We start from the raw sequence: 19,775 nt of genomic DNA on the forward strand, positions 1-19,775 counted from the left end.
TTGACTCTGATTTTATTAAATGAGGCTTATATTTTGTATGTCTTTAGACTTTATTTTTCAATTCATTTTTCTAAGAATTTGTTTTTATTGTATTTTACAAAGGTACTGGTCTGTGACAGCTTAGAAATGTTTTTTTTAAAAAAATGGGTCCCTTGTAACAGACGGTTTGAGGAGCCCTGGTCTAAGCAGTGCTTCTCGAATCTTCATGTGCCCTTGGATTGGGCAGTGGTTTTTGCAGCCTTGGGGAGAGTAGGGGGCTCACACGGGTGGAGGAAGTGACAAGAGAAGGGAGGAGAGCAGAATCTAGGGCTGAGTGGAGGCTGGCTGGGAGAGTAATAAAAGGAGTTCAAACTATAGTAACCTAGCAATGGGGGCAAGCCGGGCAGCCCGGGCAACTTGTCAAACCCACCTGTCCTAAACACCAGACGCTTCCAGGTCCAGCCCTGCCCAGGCCGCGCAGAGCTGGGGAGATACCCTTGCCCTGAAACACAGGGATTTGCAAAATGGCTGCGCTCTACCCAGTCTCCCTGCCCTGGCCTCCCTCCGCAGTAAGGAGGCTGGACTCTGCTTTCCTTGTGGTCCACCTGACCTCAGCCAGGCCCTGGGCTCTGCTCTCTCACCCTAATGCTACCTGCCCCCTGGTTCCACCCACCTGCATCCTCTGATAGAGACACCAGCCTGATTTCGTGCTGCTGGGCCCCCCAGATGGTGGTGAAGCAGGACGAGGTCCCGAAGCAGGAGGAGGGCGCTGCGTCTCCCCGCCCCTGGTGTGCCCCCTCCATCTCGCTGGAGCTCCTGGGACACCGTGTGCTTAGAACCGGCCATGCGGGGACGGCGAGAGGCTGCTGGGCCAGGGTGATTGTGAGAGACAGGGGAAAGACCCCAATGTTCATTCCGGTTATTCCGCAATGTTGAGCAACTGTAAAGGTAAACATGCAATCTCATCGCTCAGGGTGCTTAAAGTATGTGGCACAGAGCTCGTCATGCATGATGTGCTGAATCGGGAAATTCCTACACTGCAGGACATTGCCGTTAGTGGTTTGAGAGTCAAAGAGAGGAGTGCAAACAGCACGGGAGCTTGCTGTTGAGTTAGAGAGACAAAGGAGCGAGCACGAAGCGTCTCATGTGCAGGCTGCATGCCAAGGAGACCTCGCAAGGAAGAGCGGCAGGAACTTCGGGATGGGATGCGGGCAGGTAAAGCCAGGCCCCTCTGGTCTGGAGGGAGCTGCAGAGGTCCCAGGAGGTAGGATGTCCACGCTGCCCACGTCGTGAGGCCTTAGGAGGCTGGGCCAGTGGGTACGGCTGGAGCCAGGCAGGGAGCCTGGTCCTGGTGGAGCCCTAACCCTCCCACCTGGCTCCTCGGGCCACCACTCTGGGGCTGGGAGGGGCGGCCGGGGACACGCACAGCACCCCTCCTGAAGGCGGGCAGGAAAACCAGGTGGTGGTTTGATTTGGGTGTAGTTTTTCTCTAAAGGAAGGAAATGCAATGGAAGAACGGAAAGGGAAAAGCACAGAAACAGGACTAGGGAAAGGAGAGGCTTCAGGAAGAAAAGAGTAAAGGAAAATGTCTCGTGGCACAGGAAGGCTCCAGGGCCACCAGCGGAAAGAGGGGCAGAGGCTCTGGTGCGGGCCCTGGAGGACGGCGGGCAGGGGAGGGAAGGCGCCGGGGCCAGGGATGCCCCGAGACGTTACGTTTAATACAAGCTCTCGTTGGAACCCTTGTGAAGAATTCATGAAATTCAGTTTTTCCTTATATATGCTTGCCATTAATAGTAATAGGAAAACTGCCATGATTTAAAGCTAAAATATGCCTGAAATCACGAAAGTTTCACAAGGGAAGAAACAGTTTTCAAGACTAGCTAAAGAATAAAAGAGGCTCTTTTTAAAAAAAATCCATTTACTGGGCATTTCTCTGATTCTGTTGGCATTTAAAGATCTCTAGCAGGCCAACCTCATTGAGGCATGAAATGGTCATATCTGGGGGATGGAGGGCATCAGGAAAGCTCCAAGTAAGCTTTTCCATCAATACCTCCAATCCCACCGGGAATAACTGTGCCTATGGCCCTCTCTGTATTGAATTCTTCTTCTTTCCCCAAAAGGAGAGATTTTCCCAATCATCTTTACTGTCTTTCTAACGCTAAACGTTCAGTGAAAAAAATACAGATATAATAGCTAACATGGACTGAGTTCTCGTAGTGCGTGAGGCATAATTTTAAGAGCTTTTCTGTATGACCTTATTAATTCCTCACAACAATCCTATAAGGGTCGTTCTAGATTCATCCCCACATCTCAGATGAAGAAACTAACCCCGAGACATTAACTAAGAGGGCCCAGTGTCACACAGCTGGAAAGTTCTGGAGCTGGATTTGTACCTATGTAATAACCCAGAGCCATGCATCTGAATCACACTGTAAAAGAGATTCACAGAAGAAAGTAAAAATCAATCATTGCTCCATCCAGAAAAAGCACTCAGCATTTTAGATTCCCTCTTTCCTGACTTTTTGCTTTGCTTATACACACAAAGAAAAGGAAATCATACCACGCTATATATACAGCTTACCTATAGTTTGCTTTTTTTCCTTCACACTATAACACGAACATACGTCAGATCAACAAAGACCCCCTCTGTGGCATCCTTCCAATGGTTGCCAATTAATCCATTCAATGAATCAGTCCCCTTTTACTGGATGTGAGATGGTTTCCCACGTTATATAATTATAAACAATGCTCCCAAGAATATCTTTGCTCAAACATTTTAAGCACTTATTTCATTATTTCCTTAGGATAAATTCCTAGAAGTACTAGTTCCATGGCAAACGTAGATAATAATTTTTTAAGATGCAAACATTCTGGGAAGACGTAACATCAGTACTGAGCTTCCAGAACTTTACTGTGAATATATTTATAGATCCTTCACTCACTTGGAAGAGATAAGGCAGTGTAAGCTTATTGGAAGCCTAGAAAAGGAGAGAAGGAGGGGTGTCAATGACAATTTCTCTAAGTAATGATAGCACTAGTCTATGTCTGCCTAGTGCTTCACAAGGATCAAAGCACGTTCACCAACACTGTTCACAAGCATCTCCAGCCATAGCAGGGAGTCCTCCCCACACACACGGGGGAGGGCCTGCCAGCACACTCCAGCCTGCCGGGGTTCTATGCCTCAGTCAGTCTCTTCTCCACCCTGCCCACCCCGCTGGGGCCAAAGGCTGGCACGGCAGCTGGGGTCCTTCCCAAGAAACCAAGTGGCTCTCCTTCTGGTCAATTCCCAGTTCCACAGAACTCAATACCGGTGCCTTGGCGTGCCATCTTCCTCCTATCTTCTTAACTGCATGGCCAGTCCGCAAAGAAAGAGGATTAACCTTTTCTAGAAGGTACCAAGGGCTTTGTTTCTGTTTATTTTTCTCTCGGCAGCATAAGCCATGATCCAGGGAGTTTTCAAGAAATGAACCCTGGTGCATGTTTGCCGTCTAGCTCTTTGAGAGACGAATTTGATGGGGGCCGACCCACAGCCGGGGGGCTACCCCCTCTAGTGCCTCTTCCTGGACTGCAGACCTCACCCTCCCATGGGAGGCCAAACCCTGGTTATCACCCTTCCTGACAAGAAAGATCCCTCTGACCACTCTGCAGTGGCCTTAATCCTGGCACACAGCTGAACACCAGAGTCACAATGGTGTGAGACTCAGGGTGACCTGGTAAGAGTCCCAAGAGGTCACTGTGACCTCTGTTTAGCACTTTATCATATTAACATATATTCATAGAGAGTTTGGGAGAAAATTCCAGTAGAAAAATGTTGCTGCTTTCCAGTACAATTCCTATCCCTGCTTCTGATTCTTGGTTTTATGTTGTCTGACTACAGCCTACTGAATGTTTTGGAAAGAAACATATTTAAGTCATTTTCTGTTATGTCTGTTATACTTGTGGTGCTGGTTATGTGGGAACTAGCAAATGTAAATAGGGATATTTAAAGAATAGAGCCCAGCTGTTCATGGTTAGAGCAAGACACAAAATCAAATGGGATACTATAAAAAGAATAGTATTGAAATGTTTCTTTCCATTTAATTCATCATGTTTTGAGGATGTAGGACCTTCCAGGACTTTGTGTGTGTGTGTGTGTGTGGTATGCGGGCCTCTCACTGTTGTGGCCTCTGCCGTTGCAGAGCACAGGCTCCAGACGCGCAGGCTCAGCGGCCATGGCTCACGGGCCCAGCCGCTCCACGGCACGTGGGATCTTCCCGGACCGGGGCACGAACCCGTGTCCCCTGCTTCGGCAGGCAGACTCTCAACCACTGCGTCACCAGGGAAGTCCCCTTCCAGGACTTTTAAGGCCCATGGAGAAAAAGAAGACTATGATACGCTCCTTGACCTTAAAGGAGCTCACGGTGTACCAAGCCTTCGTGACAGAGCATAGCAACTGCCTCAGAGTAAACAGAAACAGAAGGGAGGGAAGCAAGCAGTCAGGGAAGGTTTCCAGCAGGCGATAACCTGAGTTACCTTGGGAAGGAGGTAGTCAGACCAGGTGGTGAGCGTGAACAGCACCCAAACAAGGCCACAAAGCAGGAAATGTCATGGAGTGTTTAGGGAACTACCAGTAGGTCCCTACTGATGTGACGTAGAGTCTGCGGGAGAAAGTGGCATCTAGAAAAGAGGCTGGTGAAAAGGCAGGAACTAGACTGTGAGGGGACTTACATGCCATGCCAAGAAACTTGGACTTTATTCTGAAAGTAATGGGGAGCCAACTAGAGGATGTTCATCAGGGAGAATGACACGTTTAAACCTTTGTTTTGCTCCGGAAGCAGTGAGAAAGATTGACAGGTAGATGCCCGGAAAACAGCCAACCTCAGTCATCTCTACTGTTTCTCAGCTCATCTTTCTGCACCATGAGTGACTGCAGAACTAGGGGAGGGACCTGAGAGCAGAGGCTGGGAGATGGGTTAGAAGGCTGGTGGACTAATCACAGGTAAAGCTGTCAAAGGACCAACTAGGGTAGCACGGTATTGATGAGAGGAGGAACGGGACTCCAGGATATTAAGAATCAAGACGTAATAATTAATCAGATGGTAAGGAGCAGCAGGAGGGGGAAATGCAGGAATGTGGAAGAGACTCAGTGAGTCGTATGCTGGTATACTGGCTCCTGGAAAGAAGCCTTGATGTGTAACATTGGCTAATTCCTGTGGTGTAAATGCTCCCACCATGGCCGATGTCAGTGGATACAGAGCTGGGAAGAGATACACAATCTCAGCTTTCACCACAGGTGGGAGCCACCTGCAGCACACAGAAGAGACTGCCTGGCTGACTAGAGAGCTTGCTTCCGTTCTAGAGCAACAGCTGGACTACGTTTCCTGCCTTCTCTGTAGTTACTCAGTCTATGTCTTTGAACCATTGTCTGGAGCGGGTGACCAGGCCAGGATCGGTTACGCTTCAACTCTTCGTGAATGAGAAATAAACTAGCATTGTGTTTAGCCACCAGCATCAGATCTATCTGTTTCAATCTTAAGTAACCTTAGGTAATAATCTTAAGTAATACATGGAGTAAATGTTAATTCAACTTTATGGCTTGAGGAAATGGGTAGATGGTGGAAAAATATATTGAGAAAAAAGAATACATCAATTGAGGAAAAAAATACTGAAAACAACCAACATGGCCAGAGAATACACCGTTTTTAGGTCAGAAACTATTTCCCAGGCATTATTTTCTATAGTAGTGTTTAGAGATCTTGGAATCTATTCACAAACATACATTACCGATGTTGTCTGGGATAGTGATTCAGAGAACTAAGCAAAGTTGACATCTCAGGATTCTATTCTGTTGCTGTGGATCCACTTAGCTTCTTTGAGTTTTTTATACATAAAAAGAAAATGCCAGGACTTCCCTGGTGGTGCAGTGGTTGAGAGTCTGCCTGCCGATGCAGGGGACACGGGTTCGTGCCCCGGTCCGGGAAGATCCCACATGCCGCGGAGCGGCTGGGCCCGTGAGCCATGGCCACTGAGTCTGCGCGTCCAGAGCCTGTGTTCCGCAATGGGAGAGGCCACAACAGTGAGAGGCCCGCATACCGCAAAAAAAAATAAAAAAAAGAAAGAGAAAGAAAATGCCAGACTGCCAGATTCTTCCTAATGTGTAAGTTCCTTAAAAAGCACTTCAAAGGCAAATTGCCATTTTTAGGTTATTACAGTCGCATAAAGGACAAAATTGCATCCCTAGTAGCTCAGGAGATTTTATCAGTCCCTATTTTTCTACCCACTAACAAATTATTTGCTTTCAAGGGTTGAGTCTCATGATTATATGTTCATTAATAGAATATTTATTAATTATAAATTTTCTCTGAATAAGGCATGTATCTTGTGTTATTCCTCTAAAATACTTAAGTGATGTTGCAAAGATACCCAAGTATTATAAGTGGAACCAATTATCTAGTTAATTACAGGGCCAATGCTGGTCCACTCCCACCCAGAGATTTGGTCTCACAGCAATATGCTTCCACTGGTACTACATGCCCGGGAAATTCAGACTGACCCTGAGTCATCCTTGGCTCATTCTACATTCACTTGACAAATATTTATTGAGCATCTACTATGTGCTGAACACTATGCAAGATGTTGGGAGCAGAATATCATGTAGTGAACACAAGGAGACATTGTCCCTGGCTTCCTGAAGCTTACAGGCTAGAGAATTCCTAGAAATTCTAGAAATTCTAGAAGACTGAGTCAAATCCAATAGTCATCCACTTTCTGGATTGAACTGTATCCACCCAGAGACCCAACTGAGTCAGACTCTTAATGACCCAGGCAACCCGAGAACCAATTTAATCCCCCAAACCACACACTCAGGAAGAATCAGAAAGTAGCCCAGGCCTTCCTCCCATCTGAGTCAGAACTGACAAGGGCTACAAAGAATGTTTTGGATTCATCCACCAAAGTCTCATAAAAGTTGAAGAGGACCAGGAAAAAAAAAAAAAAAAAAAGCTCGTAGAAGGCATCTGAATACTAAATTCACTCTCAGATGCATCTGGACCCTGAGGAGTTCACAATCTATGCTGAGTTCATGAAAAAATAGGTAGACTAATGGGAAATTTCTGTGACCTATTTTTTTTCTTTAAAAGTTATAATGCTGTTTCCTTCGTTACTCTTAATCTGAGAGCTTTAGAAACATTTTTCTGGATTTTCTACTTACTGCATTTTAAATAACTTGTTCATAGTATTTGCTTGTGTGGACGCCTAGGGGGGTTTCTGGACCTCAGTCTTGGCCCCTTTCTTCCCTGTCTTAGTTTGGGTCCTCTCTAAAACCAATTCTGGGGCTTCCCTGGTGGCTCAGTGGTTAAGAATCCGCCTGTCAATGCAGGGGACACGGGTTTGAGCCCTGGTCTGGGAAGATCCCATGTGCCACGGCGCAACTCAGCCCGTGCACCACAACTACTGAGCCCGCGTGCCACAACTACTGAAGACTGTGCACCTAGAGCCCGTGCTCTGCAACAAGAGAAGCCACCACAATGAGAAGCCCGCACATCGCAACAAAGAGTAGCCCCCGCTCGCCGCAACTAGAGAAAGCCTGCGCGCAGCAACAAAAACCCAACACAGCCAAAAATAAATACATAAATAACTTTAAAAAATAAATAAATAAAACCAATTCTGAGATAAAGACTTGGGTACAGGTAGTTGATCTGGGAGTTGATCTCAAGAAGTATAAATTGGGAGAGGGACACAGAGGAGGGAGAAAAGCCAATGACTGAGGTGTTAATAGGCAGATTCCACCAGGGCCAACTGGGGCTCCGTCCTGGTGGAGACTCTGAAGAACTGTGAAGAAAGCTCCTCGGAATTGTCCCAAGAAGAGGCAGGGAAATGAGGGGATTTTCCACCAACTCCTGTCTCTTCGGGCTGAGGGTTGCCTTGGGAGCATTAAATCCTGCACTTCACGGCTAGCTACTCTAAACACAGGCTAAGAAAACTCCCAGGGCCTGGAAAGAGCCCTCAGGCAGGAAGCAGGGAGTCAGGTGGAGGCCCTGGAGATGGTACATGTGTGAACGGGTACAGGAGCTGTGGTCCGGGCTGCCCACTCAGAGGTCCTGGAGGGCTGAGGGCAGGGTCTGGCCTCACAGCCTCTGCCTCTAACAAGGCCCAAAGGACTGTCTTATCTACTACGGTAAGATAAGATAAGGGGTCTTATCCAGCCAGGCCCCTTTCCCCAGCAACCCTGCAGAACAGGGCGCAAAGGCATCTTTTCATACCTCCAGCCTCTAAGGCAAACATTCATTCCTTTTGCGTTTGGGGGGGGGGGAGGGGTGTTTGTTTGCTTTGTCTTTGTTTATTTCTACTACTAATAGGTTAAAAACAGTACTCTTGAGGGCATGACAAGTTGTGTAAAAGCCTTAAAATTCTTCTTGAGACGGTTTTTCTGTTGTTCCCTGGAACCCATGAGTCAGGCTTGTTCTGCTGGGGATCCTGTCTTGCCCCTGTGCTGGTCCTCCTCTTCCTTCCCACCTGAGATCCAGCCCCTCCCAACCTCCCGGCCACCTTGACTTCAAGGGACCATGAGAACCCCTGCCTCACCCACATTCACGTGTTTTTCCTTATACCTCACCCTGGAGGAGGAAAAGCAGAGTGCATACAGGGAGTCCACAGAGTAAGATTCGTTGTGATTCTGAAGGAAATCCAGGAGCGTAACTCAAGCCCATTGCCACACCTTCTTATCTCACAGTGGGGGATGGCCAGAGGTCACGCCCCACCAGGAAGAAACAAATGTCCCTACATTCCAAAAATTCCCCTTTTAAAAACCGGACATCCACATTTTGCTTTAAATGTCAAAATAAACTCATTATACTTGGCCAGACAAGATGAAAGTTTCCAGTAACACATTCTGTTCTTATTCTATAGCCTGAAACTGATTAGTAATATATAATGTAATGAACTTGAACAGCCCCAGAATATGCCACTGCCCCTGGAGAATTGCAGACCCTTCCTACGTTTGCCACCTTGTAAGGAGGAAAACTGCCCTTCAAGATCAAGTCCTGAAGGCAATGTTCTCACTTGTCAAACTGTGTTGGCCAAGAAAAATAACAATGAAAACCACCAAGCAGTCCAAAACACAACAGAGAAAAGTAACCACCTCGCGACAACGTAAGCTGTCAAACTGACTGCAGCACATCAAATCAAATTCCAGTTCTCAGTAGCTAGAAAAAAAGTGGTTTCGTAATAACAAGTTCATGGCCTATATTTTATTTCCCAACCATGCATCAAGATTTGTACTTCCTTAAGTCAGAAGGAGAAAGACAAACGCCATATGATATCACTTATATGTGAATCTAAAATATGATACAAATTAACCTATCTATGAAACAGGAACAGAATCATGGACATAGAGAACAGATTGGTGGTTGCCAAGTGGGAAAGGGTTGGGGGAGGGATGGAGTGGGAGGTTGGGGTTAGCAGATGTAAGCTTTTATATACAGGATGGATAAACAACAAGCTCCTACCGTATAGCACACAGAACTATATTCAATATCCTATGATAAACCATAGTGGAAAAGAATATTAAAGAAAGAATGTATATATATGTATAACTGAATCACTTTGCTGTACAGCAGTAATTAACACAACATTGTAAATCAACTATACTTCAATTAAAAAATAAATTTAAAAAACTAAGAAAAAGAAAGATTTGCACTTCCTAAATCTAAGGTCTGTAGGTCGCTATTCAATTATGAAATCTAACCTCTCAGGGACACTTTCATGGTTAATTCCAGCAAAAAGGAGAAAATACAGATCCCACTACTGGGGCATAAAATATGATTCTTACAAGATAAAACATGCTTGTTAAAGCACGTGTTGCTCCAACACAAGGAAAAAGAAACATCCTCAGTCTGACATAATGTATATTGCGTTCCCTGCTTCTAGACTTTTCTAGAGTATTTTCTACGGGATTATATACAGTATTTTCTAGAGGAGCAGAAGTTAGGAGTTGGTCTGTTTTAATAATGAGTGTTTACTAAAGTTCACTTTATTTTATTAAATAAAAACTTACTTAAAAACCACCAGCCTGAAGAGGTTTAAAAACAAAGTAGTCAACTCATTCAAACCTCACGGCAATCCTATGAGGCGAGCACTAGTATCATCTCACTTTATAAATGTGGAAACTGCAAGAGAGAGCAGTGAAGTCTGTGGCTCAGGGTCACACAGAGAGTAAGCAGTGCATCAGGGCATGGACCGGGGTGGGCTGACCCCAGGACCCACACTCCCAGCCACCTACAGAGGAGCATCCCAGCCAGGATGGAGGTGGGTGGGCACAGTCTTCATGAAGATGTTTACCATGGCTCATGTCTGTCAGCAACCAGCAAATTACTAAACTGCTCCTACGCTGGTGTTTTTTTGATTCATCTATCTTAATTAAGGATTTTTAGATACATCAAAAGAGTACTTTTAACAGGTAGGTTTTTAAAAGAAATAGCCTTAAGGGAAAAAGAGCAAATCCACAAGGCACTGGTATGTTCAGTAAACATCATTTAATGGGTTAAAATTCCCAGCTAACTACAGAAATCCTCAGTTTAAAAAGTGGTATGACAGGTAAATCCTAGTCATTATAGGCAAAATCTCTACTGAATTAATGCTAGAAGGATAAGACTAATTCATAGTTGAAACTGGGGTTACGGAGTCTTTCACACCATGACGGATCTCCCTGAATTATCTCAGATGCAAACTGACGGTGAAAATATTCTCAGGAGAGGCCTGATTTAACAAAACATATGGGCAGAAGAGGTGGAAAACCCTTCTATCACCAAACTGAAGATAGCACGTTCATTGGAAGGAATCTCAGTATCATTCGATTTCCAGTCTGTGGGATGCATTTCCCTTTTGTATTTCTTATGTATCCCAAACACCAAGAACAGTACCTGGCACATAGTAGGTACTCAAGAAATATTTGTTGAAGGAATAGGGTGAAATATATGGGAGGCATTGCCTGGTCTGAAGGAGGGAAAAAGAAGGTGCATTAATTTTCTGCTGCTGTTTAACAAATTACTGCAAACTTAGTGGCATAAAACAACACCATTTATTATCTTGTGGTTCTTTACGTCAGGAGTCTGGGCATGATGCAGCCGGGTTCTCTGCCCAGGGTCAAGGCTGCTACCAAGGTAATCACCAAATGCCTGGGAAGACCCACTGCCGAGTTTGCACATGTTGTTAGCAGAATCCATATTCTTATGGTTCCTGAGGTTCCTGCTTTTTTTGCTGGCTGTTGGCTGGGGCCTCTCTCAGTTTCTAGAACTCACTCTTAGGTCCTTGCCATGTGGCCATCACCACAGGCAGCCTTCCCCTTCAAGGTCAGCAGGAAAATTTCTCATGTTTCAAATCTCTTTCTTGGGGTAGGGCTCAGTCACTTTTTTTGTTTGTTTTTGTTTTTGTTTTTTTGCGGTACGCGGGCCTCTCACCGCTGTGGCCTCTCCCGTTGCGGAGCAACAGGCTCCGGACGCGCAGGCTCAGTGGCCATGGCTCACGGGCACAGCCGCTCCGCGGCATGCGGGATCCTCCCAGACCGGGGCACGAACCCGCGTCCCCTGCATCGGCAGGCGGACTCTCAACCACTGCGCCACCAGGGAAGCCCAGGGCTCAGTCACTTTTAAGAGCTCCCTTAATTAGGAGGGGTCCCTCAGGATAGTCTCCCTTTTGAGCAGCTGACTTGGGACCTTAAACGCATCTGCAAAATCCCTTCATCTTTGTCATATGATGCCGCTTTATCACGGAAGTGACATCCATCGTATTTCTAGTGCTGTCCACAGTCAAAAGAGAGGGCCATGTACACCAGGAGGGAAGCATTGTGGGGACCATCTTAGCCTACCACAGGAGGACAGGTCTGAGTCAGGTACCCTCGTGGACCAGCTGGCCAAACAAGGACAAAAACTATGGTAGTCAGTGTCCACAGAGTCAGAATTTCCAGGAAAGAGAATGCTATAAAAACATCTCTGCCATACCCATGTTCACAGTAGCATTATTCACAATAGCATAAGGGTGGAAGCAACCCAAGTGTCCATTGATGGATGAATGGATAAACAAAACGTGATACCCATACAATGGAATATTATTCAGCCTTTAAAAGAAAGGAGGGGCTTCCCTGGTGGCACAGTGGTTGAGAGTCCGCCTGCCGATGCAGGGGACACGGGTTCGTGCCCCGGTCCGGGAAGATCCCACATGCCGTGGAGCGGCTGGGCCCATGAGCCATGGCCGCTGAGCCTGCGCGTCCGGAGCCTGTGCTCCGCAACAGGAGAGGCCACAACAGTGAGAGGCCCGCGTACCGCAAAAAAAAAAAAAAAAAAAAAAAAAGGCTAATATGTTAAACTTTATGTTATATGTACTCTACCACTGCCAAAAATACCTTTGCCAATGATACTACTTACAACTATTTTTTAACTCATTTAATAGACGGGTATGGGTGTCTGCCTCGTGACACGCACTGTGCTGGGTGACAAGGGACACAAATATTAATGTAACAGGTTTCACAGTGATTAGTGAACTGAAACTGAAGTTTGTTTTAAAATAATCATTATTATATCAGAAATAACCACAGAGGATATATATATATGTATGACTGATTCACTTTGCGGTACAGCAGAAACTAACACAACATTGTAAATCAACTCTACTCCAATAAAAAATTAAGTAAAGAAAGAAATAACCACAGAAACAATGATCTGAACTAATTTTTCCTCATTCCAGATGAAATGCCCCAACTCACCTGCCCCAGATCCAAGGTGACGTTGACTTTGTTGTATTGCGTGCCTGAGGAGAGAGGAGGGCTTTGCCACCAGAGTTCAGATCCATCAATTGCGTTGGTGATGGGGTGTGCTTTCCTGGGGTCCTCAGAATTGCAATAGTCACAGAACTGGCCCTGAAATAATAAAGCTCTCGTTTTATTGTCAAGTAGTTTTTTCTTATCAATTTAGTAGAAGAGGTCATTGAAACAAAGACCGTTTTCTATAGCTTAGAGAATTCAGCTATTGAATTTCATCATAATGTTTTCTGAAGACAGTAGTAAGGCTTTCTCTTTTTCGTTCAGTCTTAAACCATATCACCTGTTTATACCTCTGTTTATCATGTTTCTAGGACACACATTATATTTATCTTCCATCAGTTAGAGTTATGTTTTTCTTGTCTTGAATGACACTTTAAGAAGAGCCTGTTGTGCCTGAGATGCAATGATGTTCTCCTTCAGCAAATCCTTTTTGCTGTTTACATCCTCCTCTGCAAGTTCTGTGTCAAGCCCTGGGATACAAAGAGGATCCCTGCTCACAGCCCCAGTGGAGGTGATAAGCATACAAGTAACCATAAAGGAAGTAGGTTTGGCAAGAGTATAGAGTGCTGGGTCTAAGGCAGGATGGAAGAGGTGGGATTTCAGCTGCCTGTGACGATGGAGAGGAGGTTGGTAAGTGTCAGTGAGCAGTCAACAAGGAAGGTGTTCCAGGTGAAGGAATGAGCACCAGCAAAGGCACAGAGACCAGCTGGTCCATTTGAACAAGAGCATAAGTAATGGAAAACTACACTTCAAAGGTAAGTGGGGGAGATGTGGCTGGGCTGTGGATACTGGAGTGAGAAGTTGGCAGTTAATTTAGTAGGTAAGTGGGAATCCTGGAGTGGTATTTATTTGATATTATCATCTCTACTGAATTCTGATTCTACTGATATCATCTCATCTTCTTACTGAATTACTCTTTTTCAGTAGGCAGATTCTCTTGATTCTATTTTGTTTTGTTTTATTTTGTTTTGTTTTTGTAATGAATTTTAGCACCATTACCACTCAAAAAGCTGAACATACGCCTTTCTTATATATTGAATATACTTTTAACTGGTTCAAAGCCTGGTGCTTACCCAGTAGTGGATGTCACATACTGAACTGCTCCCCAATTAAATGATCTAAGGGCATAACTACCACATAGGAGAGGGATAGAGAAGCAAACCTAGACCCGCAGCCCCTCCAGAAATGTGCTGTGAGAAAAGGGTAACTCTGCCCCTGACAAGCATCTTGGAAGTTAATTTTTTAATGCTCAAGGATAAATTCGATCCTGGTGTGGAACTAAATGTGTGGCCGAATGTTTTCATCGAGTGTGTTACAGAGGGCTCCTTCATATGTGGTGATATATTATGTACAACTTTATCTTTTGACCCTTCATGAAGATACTTCTGTAACTCAGGAGCAGCACCGTGGGGTAAGCAGTCCCATCAGTTCACGAGTCCAGAGGCCACATGTGTCTTGCCTTCCCTATATCACTTCAGCCTAGAATGTCATAGAAGCCCAATAAAGGAATAAACCCCTCAAAAAATTGTTTGAGTCCTTTCTACAAAATTTTATTATTATAATAAGTATAATTGATAACTATTTAAGCTAGGACCTATTAACATTTATGAGTATTTTGCCCTTTAATGATTTGTATTTTTCCCATTTTCTCCCTAGAAATCATTTTACCAGTTTAATTATTTGGTGAGGGAATTAAATTGTTATTTCTTGAAGTTTAGAAGATTTACATGTGATAGAAGCAAATCTCCTCCAAGGATGATAATCTACATTCATCTCCATCTCCAGAGTATAGATATGAGGAGTGGAGATGTTCCTTTTTTGTTGTCATAGATGAATTAAGGACTTACCATTAGAAATAAAAGTTTACAATCTCTCAGTGGAAAATAAAGGTGAATACCTTTAAGAACTTGGAGCAAGGAATGAGTTCTTAAACAAGATTCAGAAAGCACTGACCACAAAGGAAGAGACAGATTTGACGACATTAAAATTAAGAACATTGGGTCCATCAACAGATGAATGGATAAAGATGTGGTATATATATACCACATACCGCAAAAAAAAAAAAAAAAAAAAAAACTATATAGAAAGGAAAGCAAAGGAAAAATTAATAAAGGATTCAGGATGATGGTTACCCCAGATTGAGAGAAAAAGAGAGATGGGAGGTGGGGAAATCATATGGTTAGACGTAAGTTATTGCTAAGGCCCTATTTTGAGTTTTGGTAGCAAGTTCATGGGTGCTTATTATATGATTAAAATTTTTTTTTGGCTGCACTGCACGGCATGCAGAATCTCAGTTCCCCGACCAGGGATCGAACCCGTGCCCCCTGCTGTGGAAGGGTGGAGTCTTAACCGCTGGACCACCAGAGAAGTCCCTTGTTATACTATTTAAAATCCATCCATCCACATACACATTAAGGCTTATCATGCAAGGACCAATGATGAAAGCATGTCTTAAACTGAGGGTCACGAACAATCCCTAATCTAATCTAATTCTGCACCTGAGGTCAAATATTTTTTAAATAACCATAAATAAATAAAAGCAGGACAAAAACTGGTAGAAGTCAGAGAAGAGGGGGACAGACAGAGAACAGAGAGGATTCTTACATCCTTGTGTTCAGTTATTCATCCATCCAGGCAACAAACCTGTACTGACCATGTACTCTGTATCAGAAGCTATTCCAGACAGAGATGAGAATATTGAAAGATAAACAAGACAAGGGACTCACGCTCTGAACTGTGTCAAAGCTACTATTAGCCTAGTCGTGTGGGAAACAGCAAATGTAACAGAAGGGGCTAGAAGGAAAGGGGACAAAACTGTTCAAATAAACAACAAAAGAGAGTAGAGATCCAAGGCTGGAGGTCCCCAGAGGACAAGCCAGTGTTTGCCCAGAAGCCCACGGAGTGACCTACCCTCCTTTAGAAAGATGGAAAAAAAAATAGTCTCTCGTATTGCTCACATTTTTGATGATTCTCCTTAACCAAAAGCCTCTCATATATAATACTGTGCAACTGAATTCACAGCATAAACACTGTCTTGTTCTAAGAAACTAGAGGTTGATTACAGCACCACTCCCTAACATGACTTCTTTTATTGTCTGAACAGTCATTCATTTATTCAACTTTTCCAAATCACCACCAGTGTGTGGAGCACTGTGTTGGATGCTGGGGTAAAAACAAAGGAACAAACGCTAAGAGCTGGACCCGGCCCCGGAAGAAATCCAGTGGGATAGAAGAGAAGTAACTCAAACACAACATGTCACCAGCAGGGGCTGGGATCAAGTGAGCGTGTGGGGCGTGGGAGCCCAGGAGAGACATGCCACGCCTTCCCTGCCGAATCTTCACCACATTCTCAGATGCGTATCAAATCAGGACCTAAAGACCCAGAAGTGAAGGCTCACGGAGGTGAAGGGCCTCACCTCAAACCACACAGCCGGGACGTGCAGGAACCAGGACCCGTGTGTGGGTCTGGCCACAGTCCTTACAGCTCAGAACGCTTTCCATCCTGGCCTGGCTGCTCTGGAAGCTGCATCAGAGCCCCGTCTTAGATTTGGATGGAGTGTGAGGCCGCACTGCAATAGCAATTATGTGATTTTCCAAACACCTGCCCACGACCAGATGTGTGGGAAGAGATCCAGCTGAGGAGAGAACCCCGTCTGACAGAAGCTTAGCTGCACCCGTGCCCTGCGGCAGGCACAGAAAACACGGCAAGATCTAACCACGCTCACCCATCGACAGCCCTGTTTCATGATCACCACGTTTGCGCTACAGCGAACCCTCCTCCTCACCATCACTCACCGAGGCTCCTGAGGTTACGTGCCTTAAAGGCACTGTCTCAAGTGGCCAGACCCAAGCCAGCTGGAGCCCTGATGTGGAGAACATTCTGGAGTGTGCCCATTCCCAACTTGGGATTGCTCCTTTACCAAAACCTTGTTCAGAACGCTCTCCATTCTGAGAAGCACAAAGCACATGGGCGTGGTTACCTACCACTCAGACAAGCATCTTGTAAATGTCCTGAGCACCTAAACGTCTGCACAGGGTGGGGTGAAGGGCGACCACACAGCCCAGGAGAGCGCCCAGCTCTGCAGCCCACACACAGCTTTCACCCCACCAGAAGGAGGCGCTTTGCCCTCTAGTGTGCCGGGTTCCTGGAGCAAGGGATCTGAGAGACCAAACAAGGGGCTGCAGGTTGGTTCCAGGTACGTATATTTTAATTTATTTATTTTTTATTTCTTTATCTTTGGCTGTGTTGGGTCTTCGTTGCTGCGTGCGGGCTTTCTCTAGTTGTGGCGAGCGGGGGCTGCTTTTCTTTGTGGTGCGCAGGCTTCTCATTGCAGTGGCTTCTCTTGTTGCAGAGCACGGGCTCTAGGCATGTGGGCTTCAGTAGTTGCAGATGTGGGCTCAGTAGCTGTGGCTGGCGGGCTCTAGAGCGCAGGCTCAGTAGTTGTGGCGCACGGGCTTAGTTGCTCAACAGCATGTGGGATCTTCCTGGACCAGGGCTCGAACCCGTGTCCCCTGCATTGACAGGCGTATTCTTAACCACTGTGCCACCAGGGAAGCCCAGGTATGTATTTTTTAAGGCAGATAAGCAAACATCTGCAAAATTTATACCTATTACTCAAAAACTATGTCCACTCAGGTCAAATTACAGAGGGTTTTTCTTTTAATTTGTTTCAAAGAGATGCATTTTGGAGTAGAATGATGGAGGTCTAAATCCTGCCTCTACCAGTCACAGCTTCAAAATGTTAGTCAAAATATTTAGTCTCGGGCTTCCCTGGTGGCGCAGAGGTTGAGAGTCCGGCTGCCGATGCAGGGGACACGGGTTCATACCCCGGTCCGGGAAGATCCCACATGCCGCGGAGCGGCTAGGCCCGTGAGCCATGGCCACTGAGACTGCGTGTCCGGAGCCTGTGCTCCGCAACGGGAGAGGCCACAACAGTGAGAGGCCCGCGTACCACAAAAAAAAAAAAAAAAAAATTGTTTAGTCTCCTTTGGGTTCCATTTTCTCTTTGTTAAAACGGGCTAACACCACCAACCTTACGCAGTGATTTTGATGATTCAATGAGACGCCGTCCATAAAGTGATCACACCACCATCAGAACCACTGGAGTGTTTATCCATTCATCTGCTCATCAACACTTAGGTTGCTTCCATATCTTGGCAATTGTAAATAATGCTGCTCTGAACACTGAGGTGCATGTATCTTTTCAAATTAGTTTTTGTTTTTTTCAGATATATACCTAAGAGTGGAATTGCTGGGTCATATGATAGTTCTATTTTTAGTTTTTTGAGAAACCTCCATACTATTTTCCACAGTGGCTGTACCAATTTAGAGTCCCACCAACAGTGTACAAGTAAAACCCATCTTTTTAATGGTTTCCATATAATCCTCTTCCTTCTACTTCTCCCTCTATTCTCTTGTTCCCTATACGTAGTGTTGGCATATCACTGGCAATAAGGGGTCGCTTGGTACCTGTAGTTGCAGGTAAGTGGTCTGCCCACAAATAAACTCAGGTTTCTGAGGTGGGCCAGGCCACACCTAGGCCTGTCTGCTCAATGCCCCGAACCCAAAGCACTTCCTCTTTAGAGCTTCATCCCAAAGCCTAGATTTACAAAAGCAGCTCTGCCTTGACAGTTTATTCATCCAGCTGTCAACTATTGACCTGCTAAGGGCCAGATACTGTCCTCAGGAGAGAGTCTGACCTTGACCTGAGGCATTCCTCAAACCAAATATTTCCCTCTCAATTCCATTTCAGTTATTAATCTCCTTATGAAATAACTACACTCTTTTTTTTTTTTTTTTTTGCGGTACGCGGCCCTCCCACCACCGCGGCCTCCCCCGTTGCAGAGCACAGGCTCTGGATGCGCAGGCCCAGCGGCCACCGCCCACGGGTCCAGCCGCTCGACGGCACGCGGGTTCCCCCAGACCGGGGCATGAACCTGCGTCCCCTGCATCGGCAGGCGGACTCCCAACCACTGCGCCACCAGGGAAGCCCTACTACACTCTTTACCACTTTATTTTCTCATTGTCCTAATGCCCTCAACTCTTTCATTCATCCTTTTAAAATTTTATCAGTCACCTAAATTCTTTTGAGAACCAGAAAGGGAATACATACGTACAAAAATAAAATGAAGTATTTATAAATTCTGGAAAGTGGTCTCACTCAGAGATAACATTCAAAACATACAAAAACGAGGGCAGCGTGGCTTTCTGAGTTCCTAGAAACACCAAACATGTTCCCACCTCAGGGCCCTTGCACCTGCTGGTCCTCTGCCGGGAACACATTTTCCCAGCCTTTCCTTGGGGCTGCCTTCCTCTCAACCCTCAGCTTTCTGTACCAATAACACTCCTTAGCAAAGCTTCGCCATCTGCTTGACCTATAGAAGCTTCCCTCTTTAATCTCAATCGCAAAATCCCATTTATCCTCTCCAAGACACAATAACAATCTATAATTATCATATTAGTTTGCTCACTGGTTACAGTCTCCCCATAGAAGTTTAGCTGCTTATAAGCAGGGACCTTTTCTGCCTTGTTAGGAATTGTACTCCCAGCCCATCATATCCCTGTCCTCTGTGCCTGGCACAGAGATGTCAATAAATATTTGTTAAATATAGTAGTGGGTGAATATTGCGCATAAGTATGTGTACATGCATGCTTCCAGGCGGCAGTTCTTTCCTTAGGTGATAAAAAGCTACAATAGGGACCGTCCACAAAAGACAGCTCTGGGTGAGCTGCCAGGTGTTCGGTGGTCAAGGAGGACAAGGGGCTAATTTGAAAGCAGCAATCAAGGCCATTCACTTCCTGTGCCTGACTGTGCAGGCAAAAGGCAAAGGAGAGAGGTGCCAGCTCCCCAGGGTTCCATTTCCCCCAGGCGAGGGTCAGATGACAGGAGAATGAGCTCACTGCCCAGGAACCCCAAACAAAAGGCTCCTGCCTTCTGATGCACCCAGGGAGTTGGGAGGGGGATGCAGAGAGGAGTAGAACAGTACCAAGTCCGAGTGGGGG

At 45.6% G+C, this 19,775-nt stretch overlaps 1 protein-coding gene across 1 annotated transcript in view; it reads right to left on the minus strand.

Moving 5' to 3' along the window:
* LAMA3 (laminin subunit alpha 3) overlaps positions 1-19,775 on the minus strand; it is a 240,940-nt gene that overhangs the window by 209,165 nt on the left and 12,000 nt on the right. The window contains exon 2 of the mRNA XM_030842611.3: positions 12,716-12,868. Coding sequence (XP_030698471.1) covers positions 12,716-12,868 — 153 coding nt within the window. The remainder of the gene's footprint in view (positions 1-12,715; positions 12,869-19,775) is intronic.

This window comes from Globicephala melas, chromosome 13, assembly GCF_963455315.2.
Source record: "Globicephala melas chromosome 13, mGloMel1.2, whole genome shotgun sequence".
Classification (NCBI taxonomy): domain Eukaryota; kingdom Metazoa; phylum Chordata; class Mammalia; order Artiodactyla; family Delphinidae; genus Globicephala; species Globicephala melas.